The following is a 21,552-nucleotide window of genomic DNA, read 5'->3' on the forward strand; positions in this document are numbered from 1 at the left end:
ACTCACAGTGTTTATGTCCATCAGTGCTTTGGTAGGTGTGTGTGAATGATTTGAAGAAGCGAATCTAGACACAGTGAATATCTAGACTCGTTGGGGTGTTTGTGTATTAGCGTGATTATTTACCACTGCTTTTAAGCATTATCAGGGGTGGGCAGCGGGTGATCAGCCTGCCAGGTTTTTTATCCTGAGGGTGAGAGTAGAAATGTGTTAAATTGTTCCATTCAGTTCATTAGTTTTGCGACTGTAATCATTTTAATAAAAAAGGTTTCTTCTCAGCAATCAAAGGATGCTGTCTATCATGTTGTGACCTGTGCAGTTCTTCCTGTGCCCTTTACTGTCATGCTCAGCTTCTGGTTATGGAGGGTATGAGAGGTTGATCTGCTGAATCCAGTAACCTGACAGCTAGTCATTATCTCTGTACTTTCGTCTGTGTTCATTGATTTCTGAGACACAGGGAAAAAATGTGCTCCTGCCACTAGCAAAATTTCCACTAGAATGTTCTTAAAAATGTACTATTTGATTTCTCTTTAAGAAAAAGTACGACATTCAATCCCCATAAAATCACATAAGACCAGCAGAACTTTATACTTCCTCTAGGCTAAAATTTAGATTAAACAAACGTATGCAAAACAGAAATATAAATGTGTATCTCTTATGGAAACATGACCACTATGTCCTGACAGAAGGGATTTCATAATGGCATATTTTATGTCAATTCCATAAGATTTTTATTTTAAAACAATGTAAAAAATATTTTTTTAAATTAAATTTTACAAAGTAATTGTTTACAATCCCAATATTTCACAACTACAATAAATAAACTTTGACACATAATAGTAAAGAAATTGTTTGGGATTTGTATATGTTTATGTAATAAATAAGGGGTCTTTTATGAATTTGCACTATGAATTAATATTAAGGTGTAGTTTTTTCCTACTGCCATTTAAAGAGTCTGATATGAGGAATGTCACTAGTTATTTTTATTAAGACTGTGTTTTCTGATAAGTGTTCATTGTTTTCATGGGAGACATATCTGAGAATTGCTTGGTTGTGACCTTATAGATATGTGACACCTTGTTTCTGTGTTTTCCTCTCTTCTGTTTAGTTTTAGTTCCTGTGTGCCCTTATTTGGTCATGTTCCTGGTCTCGTTTAGCCTCATTATTTTACCTCAATCACCTGTGTTTAGATAATTATTCTCATCTGTCTATGTATTTAATTCACTCCCTTTCAGACACTCTCTGTTCGGTCACTGTTATACTAAGTTGTGTTTTCCCTCGCTTACCTGCCTGAGTTTGGAGTCCATTATTAAAGGGGTCATGTGATGCGATTTCAAGTTTTCCTTTCTCTTTGGAGTGTTACAAGCTGTTCGTGAATAGATAAGATCCCTAAAGTTGCAAAGACTAAAGTCTCAAACCCAAAGAGATATTCTTTATGAAAGTTAAAGGGTTAGTTCACCCAAAAATGAAAATTAGCCCATAAATTACTCACCCTCATGTCATCCTAGGTGTATATGACTTTCTTCTTTCAGACGAATCCAGTTGGTGTTATATTAAAAATTGTCTTTGATCTTTCAAGTTGTTTAATGCATCAGTCCAAAAAAAGTTAAATAAAAACGCCCATCCATAAAAAAAAGTGTCTCACACGACTCCGGGGGGTGAAAAAAGGCCTCCTGTAGCAAATCGATGCGTTTTTGTAAAAATATCCATATTCAAAATGTAATAAATCACTTTAATGTAGTTTGTGCCAACAGTTGTACACAGAAGCAGTTCCGGGCTGATGAGGTATGAAGTTAGCGCTGCGCGCTGTCATATACACCTAGGATGACTTGATGGTGAGTAATTTATGGGCTAATTTTCATTTTTGGGTGAACAACCCTTTAATACTCGTCCACGCCCTCCTAAAATGTCTCATTTAAACACGCCTCCACATGTCTACATCACAGTGTGGGAAGATTTGCATAACACCGCCCAAATGTTCACGCAAAGAAAAAGACGTAACTTTGATTCTCGCTGTAGTATTGTTGCTACCGCCGCCATGACGTGGAGACGCTGTGTGTTTCATTGTGAAAGCGAAACCACTTTGTTTGGTCTTCCAAAAGAGGACACAACTAGAAATCAGTGGTTAAGTTGTATTTACAACACTGTTCCAGAACAGTTCAAATCAAATATTCAGATGTGTGCAACGCATTTTATGGAGGACGAGGACTGTTTCCTGGGAGAGTAGCCTACAATGCAGGTGTTCTGACAAATAATGCTGACTCACAGCCTGTAAGTACGTTTTCATATTTTGCCACTGATGATTCAAACGCGAGTTTTGAGCAGTGTAGAGTAGCGCTTGTTGTTTGTCGTTTCTCAACACAAATGCAGACATGGTTTTATGTTTATGCCAATCCGTAATTATGTCCACACTGGTTGCAACAAATGCCTCATTTGTAATGGATTTTATTGTTTTTGTCTCGTCGCTCTGGCCGGACAAGGCATCACAGTATAGTAAGGGGCGTAACATTTCTGTCACACGCTTGAGGTATTCAGCCAATCACAACACACTGGATAGCTGGCCAATCAGAGCACACCTCGCTTTTCAGAACAATGAACTTTGTAAAAATCGAGGCATTTCAGAAAGGCGGGGCATAGAGGAGAAACAATAATGTACAGTATGTTGAAAATAATGTTTTTTTTTTCAATCTTAAACTGCTTAAACACATTTCATTACACCAAATACACAAAATAATGTTCTTTTTTAGCAACGTCATATGACCCCTTTAAACTGAGAGTATTGGACTTTACCTGCTCTCTCCTTTGCCTTGCTTCTCAACACAACCCGTGATAGTCAAAAATAAGATGGCCTTGTGTTAAGGTTAAATTGATCAAAAACATGATTTGATTAATAATTTAATAATAGTAAGGCTCAAGCACTGCAATAATAGATGCAAACTTTAGGTTCTCATACTATCTTGTCCTAAACTCAGTATTTTTATAACTTCATTTGATCTGTAAACTTGCTCTGCAACCTCTTTGTGTCTTACAAAATTCATGCTTATACCATCACAATAAATGACTAATGGGAACATTGCACAACAGCTTTTATAACACAGGATTTGATATAACTCAGGACTGAATTCTTAAAAAAAAAAAAAAATCTGTTAAATTGAATCATCTGCATGATTACAGATTATTTCCTACTAGATTAGGTGAAGGATGAGAAGGCACTGTAGATTACATACTGAATGGCATGTATATTAACTAATGTAGCGTCTCGACCAATCTGACACACTAATTTTAATTTGATTTAACAAATCAATTATTCATGTATTGTATAAGGTACAAAATGCCTCTTAAATATTTTCTGTGAGTAAAAATTATGAATTCATTCATAATTTAAAGTGTCCACTTAGCAATCAGATTTAATTAAATTCAGGGTATTTCAAGTCTTTAGTATTAAAATAAATTTTAAAATATTTTATTAATATACAATAAAATTTTTATCTACATATCAGTGAAATCATATTAGTCATTCTATAATTTATAGTAGTTTAATAACAGCAATTTGATAAAAAAAAAGATTAAAAAAAGATCAGAAAGATCAATACCGATACACAAGGCAAGAGTTTTGTACATAAATGATTCAAGTATTGACAATTTAATTACACTTTAAATTAGTGTATGAACATTTAGCACCTAGCAATACCTTTGGCAAATTCTTCTTCTTTTTTTTCTCTTTTTAAAATTAAAATAAATAATATAAAAAATAAAGAGCAAAATAAAAATAAATAAAAGTTAAAGGGGTCCTATTATGCTCTTTTACAAAGTCTTGATTTTGTTTTGGGGATGTACTTAGAGAACATTCCAGCCTGATCTTGTTTGTGGGAAAGTAACATTATTGGGCTTCCTAGGGTTTAGTCATTTAAAGAAAGCTAATCTTTTTGTTCTTCATTAGCCTAAATTATATCACAAATAGGCCTAGCTGTCAAAAATTTGTCCAAAAACAATAATAAAGTCAATTTAGTTAAATCAGAAACGACAGTTTTTGGATGTTCTGTATGTCTAATGTTTACAATTCCAATTCAAACTCACAGATGGTCTGAAAGCCAATATCTTATCTCTGGATATGCATTTAAATCCCATCAATTAGACTGTTACGTAATCAGATTACTTTTTTCAAGTAACTAGTAAAGTAACACATTACTTTTTAATTTATAAGAGAATATCTGAGTTACTTTTTCAAATAAGTAACACAAGTTACTTTGTTTCCAATGTATTGATTGACAGCTCTCCTGTCCCCATGTTGAGAGAAATCAGAAGATGTTACTGTAGTTCTAAAAAAAATACGAATATACATTAATTAATCTCACTCACAAAAACTAAAAAAACACAGATTCCGTATTCCTCAAAATGAATAAAAATAATGCAACTCAGAATATGACGCAAACCTGCAATAATTAAATGTTAAACAACACAAATATCCTTTATATTTAATCCCATTCTATTTGCTTCTGACCTTCGACGAGCCAGTTCAACCGTACTAATAAGCAAAAATTACTCTAGACAAACATTTGTGTGTCTTTTTTTATTGCTGAAGTGTGTTGAAATTTCTTCTTCTGCATTCTACTGTACAGACGTAAATGTACTTTCCCTTCAGCCTGAGGCGCATTCATTTCACTTTTGGTGTGAAAAGGCTTTTATATTTGCCAAAAATATAACTTTTTTTATTTTAAAAACAAACAAGCAAGCCCTGTCCAGATTTAAAAAGTAACGCAAAAGTAACGTAACGCATTACTTCCCATAAAAAGTAACTAAGTACCGTAATTAGTTACTTTTTTATGGAGTAACGCAATATTGTAATGCATTACTTTTAAAAGTAACTTTCCCCAACACTGTTCATAAGTTATATGTATTTATAAAATGTGTCTTAGGCTACACTTGATAATGCATGTACAGGTGCATCTCGATAAATTAGAATATCGTGGAAAAGTTCATTTATTTCAGTAATTCAACTCAAATTGTGAAACTCGTGTATTAAATAAATTCAATGCACACAGACTGAAGTAGTTTAAGTCTTTGGTTCTTTTAATTGTGATGATTTTGGCTCACATTTAACAAAAACCCACCAATTCACTATCTCAACAAATTAGAATACTTCATAAGACCAATAAAAAAAACATTTTTAGTGAATTGTTGGCCTTCTGGAAAGTATGTTCATTTACTGTACATGTACTCAATACTTGGTAGGGGCTCATTTTGCTTTAATTACTGCCTCAATTCGGCGTGGCATGGAGGTGATCAGTTTGTGGCACTGCTGAGGTGGTATGGAAGCCCAGGTTTCTTTGACAGTGGCCTTCAGCTCATCTGCAGTTTTTGGTCTCTTGTTTCTCATTTTCCTCTTGACAATACCCCATAGATTCTCTATGGGGTTCAGGTCAGGCAAGTTTGCAGGCCAGTCAAGCACACCAACACCATGGTCATACCAACTTTTGGTGCTTTTGGCAGTGTGGGCAGGTGCCAAATCCTGCTGGAAAATGAAATCAGCATCTTCAAAAAGCTGGTCAGCAGAAGGAAGCATGAAGTGCTCCAAAATGTCTTGGTAAACGGGTGCAGTGACGTTGGTTTTCAAAAAACACAATGGACCAACACTTATGGAGTAACGCAATATTGTAATGCATTACTTTTAAAAGTACTTTCCCCAACAATGACAGTGACCTTACTGCTGCTCAGTTCCGCACAAGATTAAACGCTATCATGTACATAAGCAGCTTTCTGCCAGCTTCTAAATAACCTTAATAATAAGTAAGTAAATAAGTAGAAATAATGTACAGTCAGCACAAAATAACCTGTATCAGTTTGTAGGCTATTTTGAGATAATTATCAATTGACTGCATTTTCCTTCTACTTACTAACAAGGCTACTCACCAAATAAATACATGAAATGTTAATTTGAAAGTTATTTCTTACCTGTTAAATGGAGATTCCGCTAATAAAACAATAGTTTGAGGTCTCATTTTCAATACACTAAGACTTAATGTGGCGCCACTTGCGTTTGTTTGAAGCGAGAGAGCGCGAGTCCGCGGTGTGATAGGACATGTATCAGTTACCCGGATGTGTGGTTGCCATGGACGACAAGTATAGATAATGCCTATAAATGATGATGATAATAATAATACAAATATGTGATATCAAGTAATTATTAATAAGCTTGATTTCTCAAGAATATGAGTGGTGCTTGCCTGTCTACAACTGGCAGCCACAATGATTAGTTGGGGTTGTATAGATACAGTGTTATGGCGTTCTCAGTGTTTTTAGGGGGTGGTTGTTTACTGACCCCATATGTTTTTTTTGTAATAGGTATTCTATATATAAAAAAAAAAAAATAGAACAGAATTTAAAAACTAATAGAATAATGTTTTCTGATACATTACTTTTTAAATAGTCATTTTTTAATAGTTTGTTAAAATCCCCCAAAATATTGACAAATGTTTTTTTCATACCAAAATATAGATGTTAAAACTAGGCTGACCCCCTGAAAAGTGTCTGAAAGTGTTTCAAGTACTAAATGTAGCCTTGCTTTTATTTGGTTTTACTATTTGGCTGCAGTATTGAACTGCAAGGCTCTCCACATGAAAATGTAATAATGATCAAACAAGAGGAGCACATAATCTTTATTAGATTGATCATTTTCTCCTTTTTAAACTGCTTTAAATTGGAAATTTTGGTGATATAAACATCACTTTTCTTACTCTAAACATTTCAAATAAAACAAGATAACCATACCTGATATTTTCTACATTCCAACCCATTCAGCAATAGTAATAATGCCTCAGCAAACCCCATTAATAAAAATGTAGATGATTAATAATAATAAATGTGTATTTAACATGTTTTTATTCAATTAATTTAAATTTACGTAAAAAATATTGTTTTAGAACTTATGTTTATTCCCTTGTTCATTTTTTAGTGTGTGTGTGTTTTCTCATTGAAGTCTAAACCAGATTTGAACGTTTCTTTGTTCTTCTTTTACGTTATTGTAGCCTTTGCTGTCATCTAGTGTACTACGTAGACAGTTCACAATAGAAAAGGAGAGTACATAATGTTCACCATTTCTGTTTCTTTCAAGAGCGATCCATCTTGTTCTCAGACATTCAAACATGCATCAGAGAAAAACACTTGAAGACATTTCCAGTTTTAATGTTGACATTACATTTAATCACATTCATTTTTATTATACAAGCCTTTCTCTTCAAAAGTTTATATGACTGAAAATAACATTCAACATGGAGCATGCCTGCTTTGCATTGTAAGAATGGGGAAGGGTTGCAACTGCAACATCAACAGACTATATGAGATCTCTGATCTGTTTATAGAGACTGCAATGTCCACCTAATGGAATGACTGTCAAGGCGTTGCTCTTTCTACAAATGGCTGTGGCAAAAGTAGTGTCTGTTGCGCCAACACAAACGAACACAGGAGAAGCTGACTACAACTGCATACCCATATATGTTATGTACATACACAGAATTACATACAAGAAAATGTAAATACTGTATATAAAGAAACATAATCAAAAAATCGAATTGAAATCGGAATTTCTGAGACGAAACATTAACATTAACACATCTTTTCATCAGGGAGGATAAAAACATTGAGTGTAAATCACCTCATCTGAGCATTTTACAAGTCCATCTCTGCATGGTACATTCATACAGAGAGTAAGATGGTTTGAGAGCGAGACAGTTTGAGGAGCTTCAGAAATGCAGTCTCCGGTAAAGAGTCCATGCATGGGCAGCTCTCGTTCTCTGACACATTTGAGACACATTCACATTAATGTACAGTACATCACAGTCATTGAGCTTCACCTAAGCTTTATTATGACAATGTAAGTTTACTGCCAATAGGACAGGTCATTCGATAAGGTCACTGCGAAACCCTCTTCAAGTGGAATACCATACCATACCAGGTTTAGATGAGAAACTCAATTATAATCACCCGATGAGAGTTGGCATTCCATAACTAAGAGGTTCAATTTTGTTTTCATGGAAACAAAAAAACTGTAAGGTTTAAACTCTTTCCCATTTAGGTCAATAAGCACATTCAGTCATTATACTTCTTGGTCAATTTTGAAAAAAAAAACATGATTTCACATAGGCATTTACAGTACTTTCAGATGATTGCTCACCCAATTACAATGTCAGTGCATTTAACCTGGGTCTAACATGTAACTCAAAGGCTAATTGCCCTTGATAAAGAATGAAATAAATGAGGTTTATGGAAGGTATAAAAACATAAAACAACTAAACCAACCAACCAACAAAACAAGCACTTACATGCCCCCACGCAATCAAAGTCAACACAGGAGTCTAGTTAGCATGTGCTACTGTACCTTTAAATTTCCACAATAGCTACACGTTATTTTAAAAGAGTGGATGAAAATCACTTATGGCACAATCAAGTTCTCTATGATCCCACACCTACAGACAAGATGACTAGATCGCCCCCCCCCACCCCCTCCGCTCAAGCCTGGTTTAAATACACATATAGCGCATGTTTATCAAGATGAGGCCTGAGAAAGACAGTAAACCCACTGCTGATCCAGTCCTTTCTGAATACACACACAACTGTGACTTGTATCACAGAACATGTTCTACAGCAACTCAAACAAATTCTGATATGAATCCATTAGATGTTATTGCAAAATGTTTATCATACCACAATACCAAAATATAGATGTTAAAAACTAGATTGATCCTCTGAAAAGTGTCTAAAATGTCCAAATAGTTCATCATCGCATTCTTAAAGTACAATAAGTATGTAAATGTGATTGTGAGTGTATTATGTTGATTTTATTTGGATTTACTCTTTGGCAGCAATATTGTATTGAACTGCAAGGCTCTCAAAATGAAAACGTAGCATATAATCTTTAAATCAGTTATTTTGACTTTTTTTTTTAAATTTGAAAATTTTGGTGATAGAAAAATAAATCACATTTATTACTCTTTTCCTTAAAAAATAAGATACTGGTACCTGACCCATAAAATATTTTCTTTCAATTATGGCTTCTGGCAAAACATTTAAATCTACTGTGATGTCGTTAGTTTCCAATGGACTTAAAATAGTAAGTACAACCCATCTCACATTAGATATTCCTATAAGATATCAGTTATGATCAACTTTTTGCTAAAAAATATGTGTACAATAGGCCCACAAAGCCCTGCGCTCAGAACAATATGGCTGCCAGTAAGATTTTGAAAAACTGGGTCTACATCCACGCCCAGCAAGTAAGATAAAAACCTCAGCTCTTGGAGGTCCCTAGCAAAATTTTCATAACATCAGAAATGTATAGCTACATCAGTATCGTTGGTGAGAGATAAATTCATTTTAGGGCTGAATAAACAACCATAAGAATGCAAATGCTAAAATTGAAAAACAAAATATGCATAACCATATTAGAACACTAAATGTGTTATAAAAATAGCTGATCTATGAAATTCCAATGAAAAACAGCAGTAATGTTAGAGACTATAAAATATCACCTTTAACTAATTAGGATAGATACAATGGGATTTCACTGGGAATACACTGACATGTCTAGTTTTTTAGTGTACTTATAGACAAAATATTATCAAGCCCTGAACTGATCATGATGTAATTGTAAAGAACAGCTGCATTTATGTTTTACATTTTGCTGATTGTTAGCCCTAAAATTCAACATTTACCAATGGCACATATTTCAGTGATATCATTATATTTTTGGCACAATATGTTCAAATACAGTTATTATTCAACATGAAACTGCAGTTTAAAAAAGACATTAACTAATACCAAGGTAGATTCTGTGGTCTCCCATACCACCTTTGGTATCTCTAAAACGACCAATTTAACAACATGTCATCTACTTGTACGAATAATTCAAATATGAAACAATAAATAAATTAATAAATAAACTAACAGACAGCTAGATAGATAAATAATTAGAAATTAAATAAATATGTTTTGCCTCATGATTCCTGGCATACTTTTTAAGATATAAAAAAATAATTAACATTCTTACCTCTGAATATGCATATGGTGCTTTACGTAGCTTTACAAAACATAGATGTACATAAATACACTCTCGGATTCAGAGATTTGTCACTCTCAGGTATATTGTCACTTTGGGGATGTGAGAATAGCAGTTTTTTTATTGTATCATACTTTAACTTTTTTTTTTTTACTTGAAAATATTTATTTACTTACTTTTCAATGCAAACGTCTGTTTTAAATTGCTCTTTCCTTTCAATTTCTGTGAAATCTGATATCTGACCATGTTCTGATTGGAAAAGAGAAAAAATTGTACAATAAAAAAAGGACTATCAATGGTGCTAAGAGCAAAAGCTTGAGCAGATACTGAACAAAATAAGCTCATATTTGGATCAGAATTATCCTCCCTTTCCATGTGTTTTGCTGGGCCGAAGTCTGGATTTAGTACTCAAAACAGAGCACTTTAAAACATAGAATTCTCTATTTCAAAACCACCACAAACCCAAAGAGATACAATGGATCATGTTCTGAAGAATTACTTTTAATTGTGTAAACTTTATTTTGCCATAACTTAGTGGGGAATTATGAAATAACGGGAGGCTCAGTTACAATTTGAGACCAATAAGTGCAAACTGAATTGATCAAATCAATTCCTGGGGATAAAAGAATCAAGTGGCATACAAATACTGAACAATTAGCTCTCTTCATCCTTGTTGCAGCCTCCACATAGCTACATATGGGAACTGAAACAGACAATGAGAGAGACTGCTGGAGTATCTTACATGTGGTAATGAAACACTTATGGTGGTTTCAAGTCCGTTCTGCTCAAGTGTCAAAATACTATGCTGCCTTACTGAAAAGGAATAAAAGGAATAGTTCACCTAAAAATCATCTATTCATCTTAATATCACTCAAAATATATACGATATTTTAGTTATCTAGCAGACCACTGTCTTTAGTTTTTGGGTGACCTATCCCTTTAAATCAACAAACCATAAATGACAAATATAAAAAACAAACAAACAAAACAAAACTGAAAAAGGATTAAGACACTACAGATTGTTTCCAGATTGTTGCAGAACCCAATTCTTTGGCCCAAAGCCCAGACAGCAACCAAAAACAACGGTGATAAGTAGTCAACTATCATCTCCCAACCTTCCCACGCAAAATGTGAGAAAAAATTAAATAAAATGTTCAATGTTCTACTCAATGGAGTTACTATTTCATCAAGCAGCAGTTGGTATGAGTGTAGAAAATGAGAAAATAGAGGCTTCACTATAATGGTGGGAGGAAAATACCACCAAAACTTTCTTTAATGAACATTTTCCCTCATTTGTATTCCTGTCATACCTGTAACTCTCTTTTTCCCTCTCACAGAGGCAAGTCGGTACTGTTGTGGCGTGTCTTCCGTGATGTGCCGTCATCCCGAGGGAGAGCCTTCTGTAGGTTGGACATGGCTGCTGTCTTCTTTAGGTCAATCACGGCGTAGCATTCTCCTCGGCGGGAGGACGGAGCTGCTGCGGCGGCAGCCATGCCACGTTTGAGGGGAGGAGGTCTCTGTGGTACCGGAGCCCCTCCTCCATGTCCCGAGTAACCGGAGGGCTCACCCTCCAGGTCCACCTGGATGTAGTTGAGCTGGCGAGAGGGAGGAGGAGGAGGCGGGTGACGGCTGTGCTGCTCGCAGGTGGCGCTGCCACGTCCCACTCGCTGACGTCTGAAGTCGAAGTTGAAAACCCGGTTGGCCCTCTCAGGCGGGTGAGGGTGGGGAGGGCAAGCGTGACGAAGATGTGTTGGAGCCTGTAGCTGTTAAGAGTTTGCAAGTAAGTACATTTCAGTATTACTAGTCAATACATTTTTTTTAAATAATTTTATACAGACTGAACTTTCAAAGAGCAATAACTAGCCAATTTAATTATTTTAGAGCTAAGCACAACTATATAAATAAATATTCACTCTAGAAATTTAACTGACATTTATAAAATTATTATTATTATTGTATTTACTTTGCATTATAATTTTATAATAAAATATTTTTTTATATTTAATTTGTAATTTTATTATAGTCGATGAATTCATATATGTTCAATATTCATATAAATATAATAAAATATATATATATATATATTTTAAACTTTTTTTGTATATTTATGAAATTTAACTTATTCACATAACTTCCCAGGCCTGGAAATCAGTATTTTACAATTCCCTGATATTACCCTGGAATTAGATTTGGCATATTCTCTACATGTATTTGCTCATGCTCTTGTTGATGCACCTGTTCAGTGTTGACATAGTTCTGCAGGGCATCACGATGAATCCCACCGCTGCCACCACTATCTTGATGGTATCCATTTGGGGTTGCGGGCCCTTCGGAATACTCATACTCATCATATTCTTCTTCCTCTTCCTCCTCATACTCGTCCTCATCCTCGTCTTCATCCTGATCCTCTTCTTCCTCACGCTGAAGCGCACGATATTCCCAAACCGGGGGGAGTGACGGAAGGTTCTCATAGTTGAGCAACGCGGTGCGCCGATGACCACCAACCCCCATTCCCCGGTCACACCCATATCCCTGTGGAGGCAGCGGGGAAGCGTGTGTGTGCGTGAGCGGGAGGGAGTGCGGATGCGTGTGTGTGCGGGAATCACCGGTGGTGCTGCTACTACTACTGGAGCCCAAAGACTGAGATTGAGACACAGTGCTCGGACTCAGCCTTTGCCTACGTGCCCCACGGAGTCCATTGATATTTTCATATGTCAGCTGGCTTTCCGGGCAAGGCTCCATGCTAGGGTGTCGGTGGATTAGATGATGACAATGGTGGTAAGTGTGCGTGTTGCACATGTGTACGGACGGAGTCTCCTCTCCTTCTGTTTCGGAGCTGCCGTCTGGTGCTCGAATCGGGTGAGTGATGTGGCGGTCTCTGTCTCTTTCCATTAGGTGGCGCTGTGCTGGGGTCGGGCCTAACATGAACTTCACCTCCTGGGCTCCAGGCTGGAGGAAGACCTGAGGGTCTTTGTGAGGGTCGTCCAGGGAGCAACAGTGCATGCTGGGCTGGCCTGGGACTGGGCCCCCACGTATGGTGGTGGTAGTTGAGGTTTCCGGGAAGGTGGTGGGCCGCACTTCGGGCAGGGTGTGGACACAGTGGCGGCTTGAGAGGTCAGTTTCCATGCCCACTGTATTCACATATGTATGGGTCTGGAAACAAACGAGAAAAGGTAGTTAAATTGATGTTTATATGACTGATGGCACACTATTTACCTGGACTAAATTTTACATTATTAACATTTTAACACCTGGAAAAAGATAAAGTGTTCCACTTTTGAAGCAAAGGTTCTGAACTGTCCATTTGTAAATAGACTCTTATTACAGACTGTGATGACGTGTTTCCACAGATAATATCGTAAATCTAAAAGAGTTTTTTATGTTTTCATTTAAAGAAAATTATGTAGATTTATAACTGTCACGAATCCAGTCTATAAACTTCCGTTCTCTCACCACCAGAGGTCACCCGCTCTCCACATGGACTCTCACACTACACAGACTGTTACACATCACCCTGGACTACATTTCCCATGCTCCATTGCACTAATCACAAGCTCACCTGAAACCAATCACACACAGCTGCTACCAATAACATACACTATATAAATCAGTCTCACACCACCATTCAATGCCGAGTATTGTTTAGCGTTTATCACTTTGATAGCTACTTTACGGAGCCTGCCCTATTTTTCATAGTCATAGTCATAGTCATAGTCATAGTCATAGTCATAGTCATAGTCATAGTCTTGCCTTGCCTGTTTTCCTGGTTCCTGATTCTTGCCATGTATCTTGGATTAACCCTTTGCTTGCTGTTTCGGACTGTGTTTGCTCCTCGCCTGGCCTTATGCTCACATTTACGGATTACCCCTCTTGTCAAACCCTCTGGATTATGTTTGCTGTCGTCTGACTCAAGCCCGTTTAGGATTGCTCTTTTGTCTTGCCTGTGCCATACCCGTTTGCTGTTGTTCGACCCTGCCTGTGTTTTTGACATTGTTTATTAATAAAAGCTTGCACATGGAGCCGCACGCCTCTCATCTCGTCAGCTCCGTAACAATAACACTATACTTTGCGTTTTATTACCTTGGCATTAAATGAATGAAAACTGGTTAATTCTGCTGTGTGAGTGTTTCTAATACAGTGGCTAAGGAAGTGACAGCAAATTTGACAACTTTTTCTCTTCTAACAAACATAATCGGTCTGCAATATTTTTTTTTCCTCTTATGGAAAGTCATAGAAACGCTCTCATGGATTTTTTTCTTTGGGGTGAATGGAAATGCAAAAATTATAGTTGTTTCCAATCACCACTAGAGAAGTTTACCAATCTATAATGACTCCTGCTTCTGAGAACCCCAGAAACGTCAAAAGGGTCCAATTCATCTAATTAATTTCAAGTTAAGTAATATTATTATTCAAACGTACAAAGCCCTTAAAAGCATTTTTTATTTATTTAAGACACTTACACATATTAATGTCAACTGCATTAGATAACGCAACATCAAATCAAGTGTCATTTACTTAAAAGGGGTCATATGATGCGATTTCAAGTTTTTCTTTCTCTTTGGAGTGTTACAAGCTGTTCGTGCATAGATAAGATCCCTAAAATTGCAAAGACTAAAGTCTCAAACCCAAAGAGATATTCTTTATAAAAGTTAAGACTCGTCCACGCCCTCCTAAAACGCCTCGTTTAAACATGCCCCCACATGTCTACGTCACTGTGTGGGAAGATTTGCATTTTACGGAGGAGGAGGACTGTTTCCTGGGAGAATAGCCTACAATGCCAGAGTTCCGGTTAATTCAGTTCCCCTGTTTCCCCTTCGGCACGCATGCTGACCCTATACAGTCTATGACGCTGACAAATAATGCAGACTCACAGCCTGTAAGTACGTTTTCATATTTAAAGGATTTGCCACTGATGATTCAAACGTGAGTTTTGAGCAGTGTAGAGTGGCGCTTGTTGTTTGTCGTTTTTCCGATCACAAATGCAGACATGGTATTATGTTATCGCGGCACGATGCAATGCAACTCGTAAAAAGACAGTATAAGTAATTACCGTATTGGCCCGAATATAAGACTACCCCCCTTTTTCCAGATGTACCTTTTGGAAAAAGGCTTTTTAAAAACCAAATCTTGTTTTTTCTTGGTAGAACACATTTTGTCTTCAATTATTTTCATATTGCATATTTTTCCTATTTTAATTTTTGTTTTGAAAGTATGGTATAAACTGTACCAACAATCACATAAAAAAATATATACACTTTTTGATATACCATTTAAAAAAAAACATGAATTAGGACATTTAGGCTATCCATCTAATAGAAGCCTACCAAAATCTTATTAACAGTAGAAGTTAAATCTTACTGTAGTCTTCAAATCTGGGTACTGTCTTACGTTTTAAAATCACAAAGGGAGTTTGGTCCCATCAGGCTAACGTGACAGTCACGACTCGTGCAGCTGTAAGGTTTTCTTTTTCTTTTGTTTTTACTCGCGATCTTTACAACACGCATTACATTACATATTTCATGGCACACTCGTTTTATGCGTATTTGGCGCCACCTATTGTTGTGGGTGTATTATTAACATGCAAAGGCAGGTGTTTGTTCTCACATGGTTATCCAGTCCCATGAGGCTGTGTCTGTGGTCGTTGGTGAGAGAGGGCTGCGATGAGTCTGCACTGATTGGGTATCCTGGGAATCCATTAGGAAAACTCTGCATTGGGAATGCAGGGGCTACACAAAAAGACCAAAGCACAGTACACATAAGCAGGTAACATTTAGGTCTTCCTCCTATAAGCTACATTCTGTTTATATGTGGGCAAGATACTGTATGTCATCAAGAACATGTGTGAAATGAGTCATCAATATTTTTGGACCATTTTACCTATGACCTCAATGGCCTGTCTAGCAAAAGCCTAATGCTAACAGAATAAAAGCCACAAAACTCCAATTTTGTTTCTTTGGGGTCTTTAAAATAATTATACATACCTACATAGAATAGATATGCTTTCAAAAATTCACTATGACTATTTAAGTGAATTGTAACATTGAAACAAGCATTTTCTGTAAAGCTGCTTTGAAACAGCATGTATTGTGAAAGCGCTATACAAATAAACTTGAATTCCAAAAAGCTAAAATGATGACTAGTTACATATGTTATAAAAATCTCATAATGTCAATGTTATGACAGAAATGTCAATGCTTCACAGCACACCTGAAAATAAAAATAATGTTGTGAGAGACATTTAATGAATGGAGTGTGAAAATATGTAAATACAGGTGGCTAGGCATTTAAATTCTACTGCTAAAAAAAGCAATACTGTTGACGTGACATAATTAACTTGTCTATCCATATTTCATAACTGATATCTATCATGATCCCACTGTTCAAATATTTTGACCCTATTAAAACAGTAAAGACTGATCAACTGATGACTACAGTTTTGTTTTACACATATATGTATATATGAAACCCTGTGTGGTCAAGTGTGTAGATATTTCAACTCACTATTGGGTGTCTGTGGAGTTCGAGGCATGTCCATCTCTGGTGCATGCCCAGGTCGGGTCATGATCATGGGCTCCTCCACCACATTGATGCTGTTACATTGCATCAACTCCTGCAGCAGATTGAAAATCTCTTCTGCACGAGAACACTTGAATGCAAAGATCCCTGTCAAACATGCAAGAAAATAGCAAAACAATAATAATAAATGCATAGGTGGAGTGTTACTTTCATGCATGGGGAAGGTGCAAAAATATATTGGCACACAAATCCTAAATTAGGATGAAAGCATTAAACTGAACTTAATTTAATTATAACCAATATTACTACAAGACACATTAAAAAGGGTAGTTCACCTAAAAATTGAAATTTACTCACCCTCATGTCGTTCCAAACCCATTGGAAAATTAATATATTTTTAATGAAACCTGAGAGGTTTCTGTCCCTGCATTGAAAGTCCAGGTAACCAAATCGGTCATACTTTAGTTTGGGGACTAATTCTCACTATTAACTAATTATTAACTAAGTCTTTTGACTCAATAAACTCCTAATTTGCTGCCTATTAATAGCTATCAAGTTAGTTGTAAATTCTAGGTATGGGGTAAGGTTAAAGGATTTAAAATATGGTCATGCAGAAATAAGTACTAATAAACAGCCAATATGCATGCTAATAAACAACTGGTTAATAGTGAGAATTGGTCCCTAAACTAAAGTGTTACCACCAAAAGATAAAAAAAAGTTTATAAAGGTGTTGTGAGACAAATTCATATGAATCAAGGGATTTAATCCAAGTCTTGTGAAGAGATACGATCACTTTATATGATAAATATAGCAAATATAGCAAATCACATGTGGCAAACACAGAAGCTTGTGTGTGTGTGTCACTTGTGCGTCATGTGCTAGAACAATCCTTGTCAGCATAAGCTTCCATGTTTGCAATACGTGTGTGTGTATGTATGTATATATGTGATCATTGTTTAGATGTAAATAAAAACCTAAATTAAATCAAATCAAATAAATAAATAAAAGCCTAAATTAAATCATACCATTCAAAGCAATCGTATCTTGTCACAAGATATGGATTAAACTGCTCGATTCATATGGATTTGTTTTATGATGGCCTTTATTACTTTTTTTTTTATCTTTTAAGATTATGTTACTTGCACTTTCAATAGAGGGACAGAAAACTCTCAGGTTTCATTACAACTATCTTAATTTGTGTTTCAAAGATTAACCAAAGTCTAATGGGTTTGACAACATGAGGATGAGTAAATTATAACAGAATCTTTATTTTTGGGTGAACTATCCATTTAAGTAGCCAAATCATCCACCAAATATAAAAGGTTCACAGAAGGTTTTGGTATTTGCTTTACACACAATTTAGTCTTAAATCTGCACAAAGTAGAAATAAAAATCATCTCACCTTGTCCTGTCTGACATCGACGGCCACTCTCGAAAGAGAAGAGGTTGGAATCGTAACCGTATCGACGCAGGCAAAGGTATGGCCACCGGATGGCATCACGTTTGCGTGTGTGCAGAATGAGCTCTGTCTGTGTGAGCTCCATGGTTCCTGAGCCCAACTCATTCCCCTCATCGTCCACATTAGTCACCTGCCAGACATAACAGGTTATCATAGCAATACTCTACTAGGCAAACTATTCTCAAATGTTGCACTTAAAATGTATAATTACTGCCACACTGCTTTTTTAAGGTTTGTTTTTATCAGAATGTGTCTTGTGAAATGCACCTTAAATTTGTTGAGATGGTTGTCTTGGATAGCGTCTCTGTATAGACAGCTCCAGCAGCTCCCCATAGCTTCAGCAGGCCAGCTGAAACCTTAAACAGGAACAAACAGATGATATATTGCTGGGACTATGGAGACAACTGAAAGTTAATAAGCAAACACTGTTTTAAGTAAAATAAATAGGTAATGCATGAAGAGATGACTGAAGACAAAAAGAGCGCTTATATGCTCACCTGGTCCAGGCCATCAGTGGGAGTGATGCTTGTGTCAATCCCAGAATCCTCTGCTGGGTGTCATGGTGGAAGAGGGGTGTGCTGGTAAGAGCATCCAGTCCCAGGGCGCAAATGTTTCATTTTTCCTATGAAGCAGAGAAAAAGAAAGGACTTGATGTACAATCCTTTGAGTATACTGTCCTCTTTCTCAAAAAGGCCTGAGCTGTGATTAAGATACAGGGAATGGAGTTGCTCTGTCTCCTCTGACTCCCACTGGATAAATAAAATTTAATTACTTTATACTGGGAATCTTATTCTCAAGTGGAATCAGCCTACAACTGGTTTCACCTTCAGCCTATAAGATATGCACAGAAAGCTACTTAGATAAAATAACTGATAAGCACCATCTATATTTCAGGTGGCTTCAGCAAAGAAAAGTAAAAGAAAAAATCAGTTCTGTGCTATTCCAATTTAAAGGGATAGTTCACCCAAAAAATGTAAATTCTGTCATCATTTACTCATCCTCAAGATATTTTGAAGAATGTTGGTAATCAAACAGTTGCTGGTAGACATTGACTTCCACAGTATATAAAAAAAATATAATGGAAGTAAATGGCTACCAGCAGCTGTATGGTTACCAACATTCTTCAAAATATCTATGAAAAGAAATTCATACAGGTTTGGAACAACATGAGGGTGAGTAAATAATGAAATAATTTTAGTTTTTGAATGAAGTATCCCTTTAATGTAAAAATTATGCCGACATGTAGAAACACATGGAAAATGCAGAAAAAATGCAACTTTTAAGTGCATGATCTCACCACACAAAAGTTAGGTTTTCGTATTTGCTTTATTTTATATATATATATATGAGGTTTTGTGTCGATGTTATGAATCTATCCAAACACAAAGTACACAAATACCTCTATGAGTACAGAGTACCATATTCATGCATTGCTGTATTACTGTGTCTGTAGTAAATCTTTGCTTAGTTAAGGTTCTGTAAGGATGCATTATTATATTAAAACCCACAGACAAAATTCCAACAGGTGTCTCTACTTTCTCTAAGTGTGGAAAGACCGCTAACTCCCATCTAATAGAATCTCTGTTCCTATAAACATGATTTTAGACCCTTTCATGAATTTAATCATTATTTTATTTCTACCAGGTCCTGTCAAAATTAATGTATGGTCTTCTTATATTAAACAAGTGCATGTTATTCTTCCATAATGTTTAAAACATGGATTTTTGTCTCTGTGTTGTGTTCATCTATTATATTAAAACCCACAGACAAAATTCCAACAGGCGTCTTTACTTAGTCTGTAATAACCACAAAATCCTATCTAATAGAATCTCTGTTCCAATAAACATGATTTTACAGCCTTTCATTAACTGAATCTTAATTTTATTTCTAAGCAGGTCAAAATGAATGACATTAAACAGAGTGAGAGAGAGAAATTCTAAGTTTATGAATGCCAATGTTACATTAAAGGAAATTTCTCAACTATTAACTTCTATAGTATATACATGATATAATAATAATAAAAAATACATTGTATAGTTATATTTGTTGTCCGTTTTATGTCTAATATTGATAGCAAATTTAACCAGACTCAAAATTACTAATCCAGTACTCACACTGGTCAATATAGCATCATGAGCATCTCAAAACAGCAGCATAACATTGTTCAGCAAAATGAAGCATGCATGATTAAATGCAAAAGGTTTAATGATGGAAGATGGCAGCATTTTAAAAGTGTGCCAGACTCTTCAGTACCATTCATGTGCAATCCATTCATAAAGTTTGTCATCACATAAAGGCCCAGTCATAAAGTTGCTTTCCACATACACCCAAACTAACATACACAGTATATCTGAATAATGTAGACAGAAAAAGGAAATAATAGATTGATAATGCATTGAATATTTGATCTCTTATGAGCATGTCAGTTCATAACATCAGGCCACACAACCTTTCGTGCCTCACACAGCAGTTCGCACAGTCGAACCTGAAATCCACATTTGATTCTCTGAAGTCTGTCATGCGGGACAAGACGCGTTTGGCACCAGGTAAATTGTGTTTTTGTCTGCAGTTCATGCAATAACCCAGACGCTTACATCCGAATCTCGTGCAGCAGGTCTCTCGAATAGACACTGAGTGACAAACAGATGCAACTTGAACGTCTTGTAGCACATCACCGCCAAGAATCAGGCGAAAAACCGGATAAATACAGCACAAATCTGCGGGACTAGCTTCTCTAATGCTCAGACAGAAAAGCAAAGTACAAGTCGAACCAGTAATAGCAACTCTTGCGGTGTTCTAGGAGATGGCTCGCTATGTTCCAGTCTTTGTATCAACGTTAGTGTTATACTACCACTAACCGTTTGCAGCTGGATGCTAGTAACTATTGTGTATCAAACACAGCACATTCACGCAAACTAATGAGATGAATGAGTGCAGGAGGCGACCGAGCTCGCGCTGTACCAGCAGCATCAAAACATGTTTAGGCTACTGCAGAACAATTCAGCTGCGGTTGCTACTCACATGTTTGGCAATGATTGCAATACGAGACGAGACAGATGAAGGATGTGAATCTTAATTTTATTTCTAAGCAGGTCAAAATGAATGACATTAAACAGAGTGAGAGAGAGAAATTCTAAGTTTATGAATGCCAATGTTACATTAAAGGAAATTTCTCAACTATTAACTTCTATAGTATATACATGATATAATAATAATAAAAAATACATTGTATAGTTATATTTGTTGTCCGTTTTATGTCTAATATTGATAGCAAATTTAACCAGACTCAAAATTACTAATCCAGTACTCACACTGGTCAATATAGCATCATGAGCATCTCAAAACAGCAGCATAACATTGTTCAGCAAAATGAAGCATGCATGATTAAATGCAAAAGGTTTAATGATGGAAGATGGCAGCATTTTAAAAGTGTGCCAGACTCTTCAGTACCATTCATGTGCAATCCATTCATAAAGTTTGTCATCACATAAAGGCCCAGTCATAAAGTTGCTTTCCACATACACCCAAA

The 21,552-nt window shown here is 36.1% G+C and overlaps 1 protein-coding gene across 2 annotated transcripts; it reads right to left on the bottom strand.

The window, feature by feature from the left end:
- Positions 1–11,197: 11,197 nt before the first annotated feature.
- Positions 11,198–21,089, bottom strand: LOC107568202 (fibroblast growth factor receptor substrate 2-like). Of its 2 annotated transcripts, none has more exons than XM_016254129.1 (8): positions 21,045–21,089; positions 18,521–18,645; positions 18,291–18,379; positions 17,967–18,153; positions 16,550–16,711; positions 15,653–15,774; positions 12,284–13,201; positions 11,198–11,811 (listed from the first exon to the last, which is right to left on the bottom strand). In XM_016254129.1, the coding sequence occupies exons 3-8, from the start codon at positions 18,354–18,356 to the stop codon at positions 11,380–11,382; spliced, it is 1,887 nt and encodes a 628-aa protein (XP_016109615.1). In that variant the 5' UTR covers positions 18,357–18,379; positions 18,521–18,645; positions 21,045–21,089; the 3' UTR covers positions 11,198–11,379. The 2 variants fall into 2 exon arrangements, with proteins under 2 accessions (XP_016109615.1, XP_016109618.1); XM_016254132.1 differs by lacking the exon at positions 21,045–21,089 and adding an exon at positions 20,618–20,749.
- Between the last annotated feature and the right edge of the window lie 463 nt (positions 21,090–21,552).

This window comes from Sinocyclocheilus grahami, unplaced genomic scaffold (assembly GCF_001515645.1).
Source record: "Sinocyclocheilus grahami isolate Dianchi unplaced genomic scaffold, SAMN03320097.WGS_v1.1 scaffold1224.1, whole genome shotgun sequence".
Lineage (NCBI taxonomy): Eukaryota > Metazoa > Chordata > Actinopteri > Cypriniformes > Cyprinidae > Sinocyclocheilus > Sinocyclocheilus grahami.

Bases quoted from the DNA above. Each gene is read 5' to 3' on its own strand.
- LOC107568202 (XM_016254129.1), bottom strand. From the start codon at position 18,356: ATGGGGAGCTGCTGGAGCTGTCTATACAGAGACGCTATCCAAGACAAC. The intron at 18,154-18,290 runs GTGCATTTCACA...TATGTCTGGCAG, and splicing joins ACCATCTCAACAAATTTAAG to GTGACTAATGTGGACGATGA. The intron at 11,812-12,283 runs GTGCATCAACAA...AACTCTTAACAG, and splicing joins ACTATGTCAACACTGAACAG to CTACAGGCTCCAACACATCT.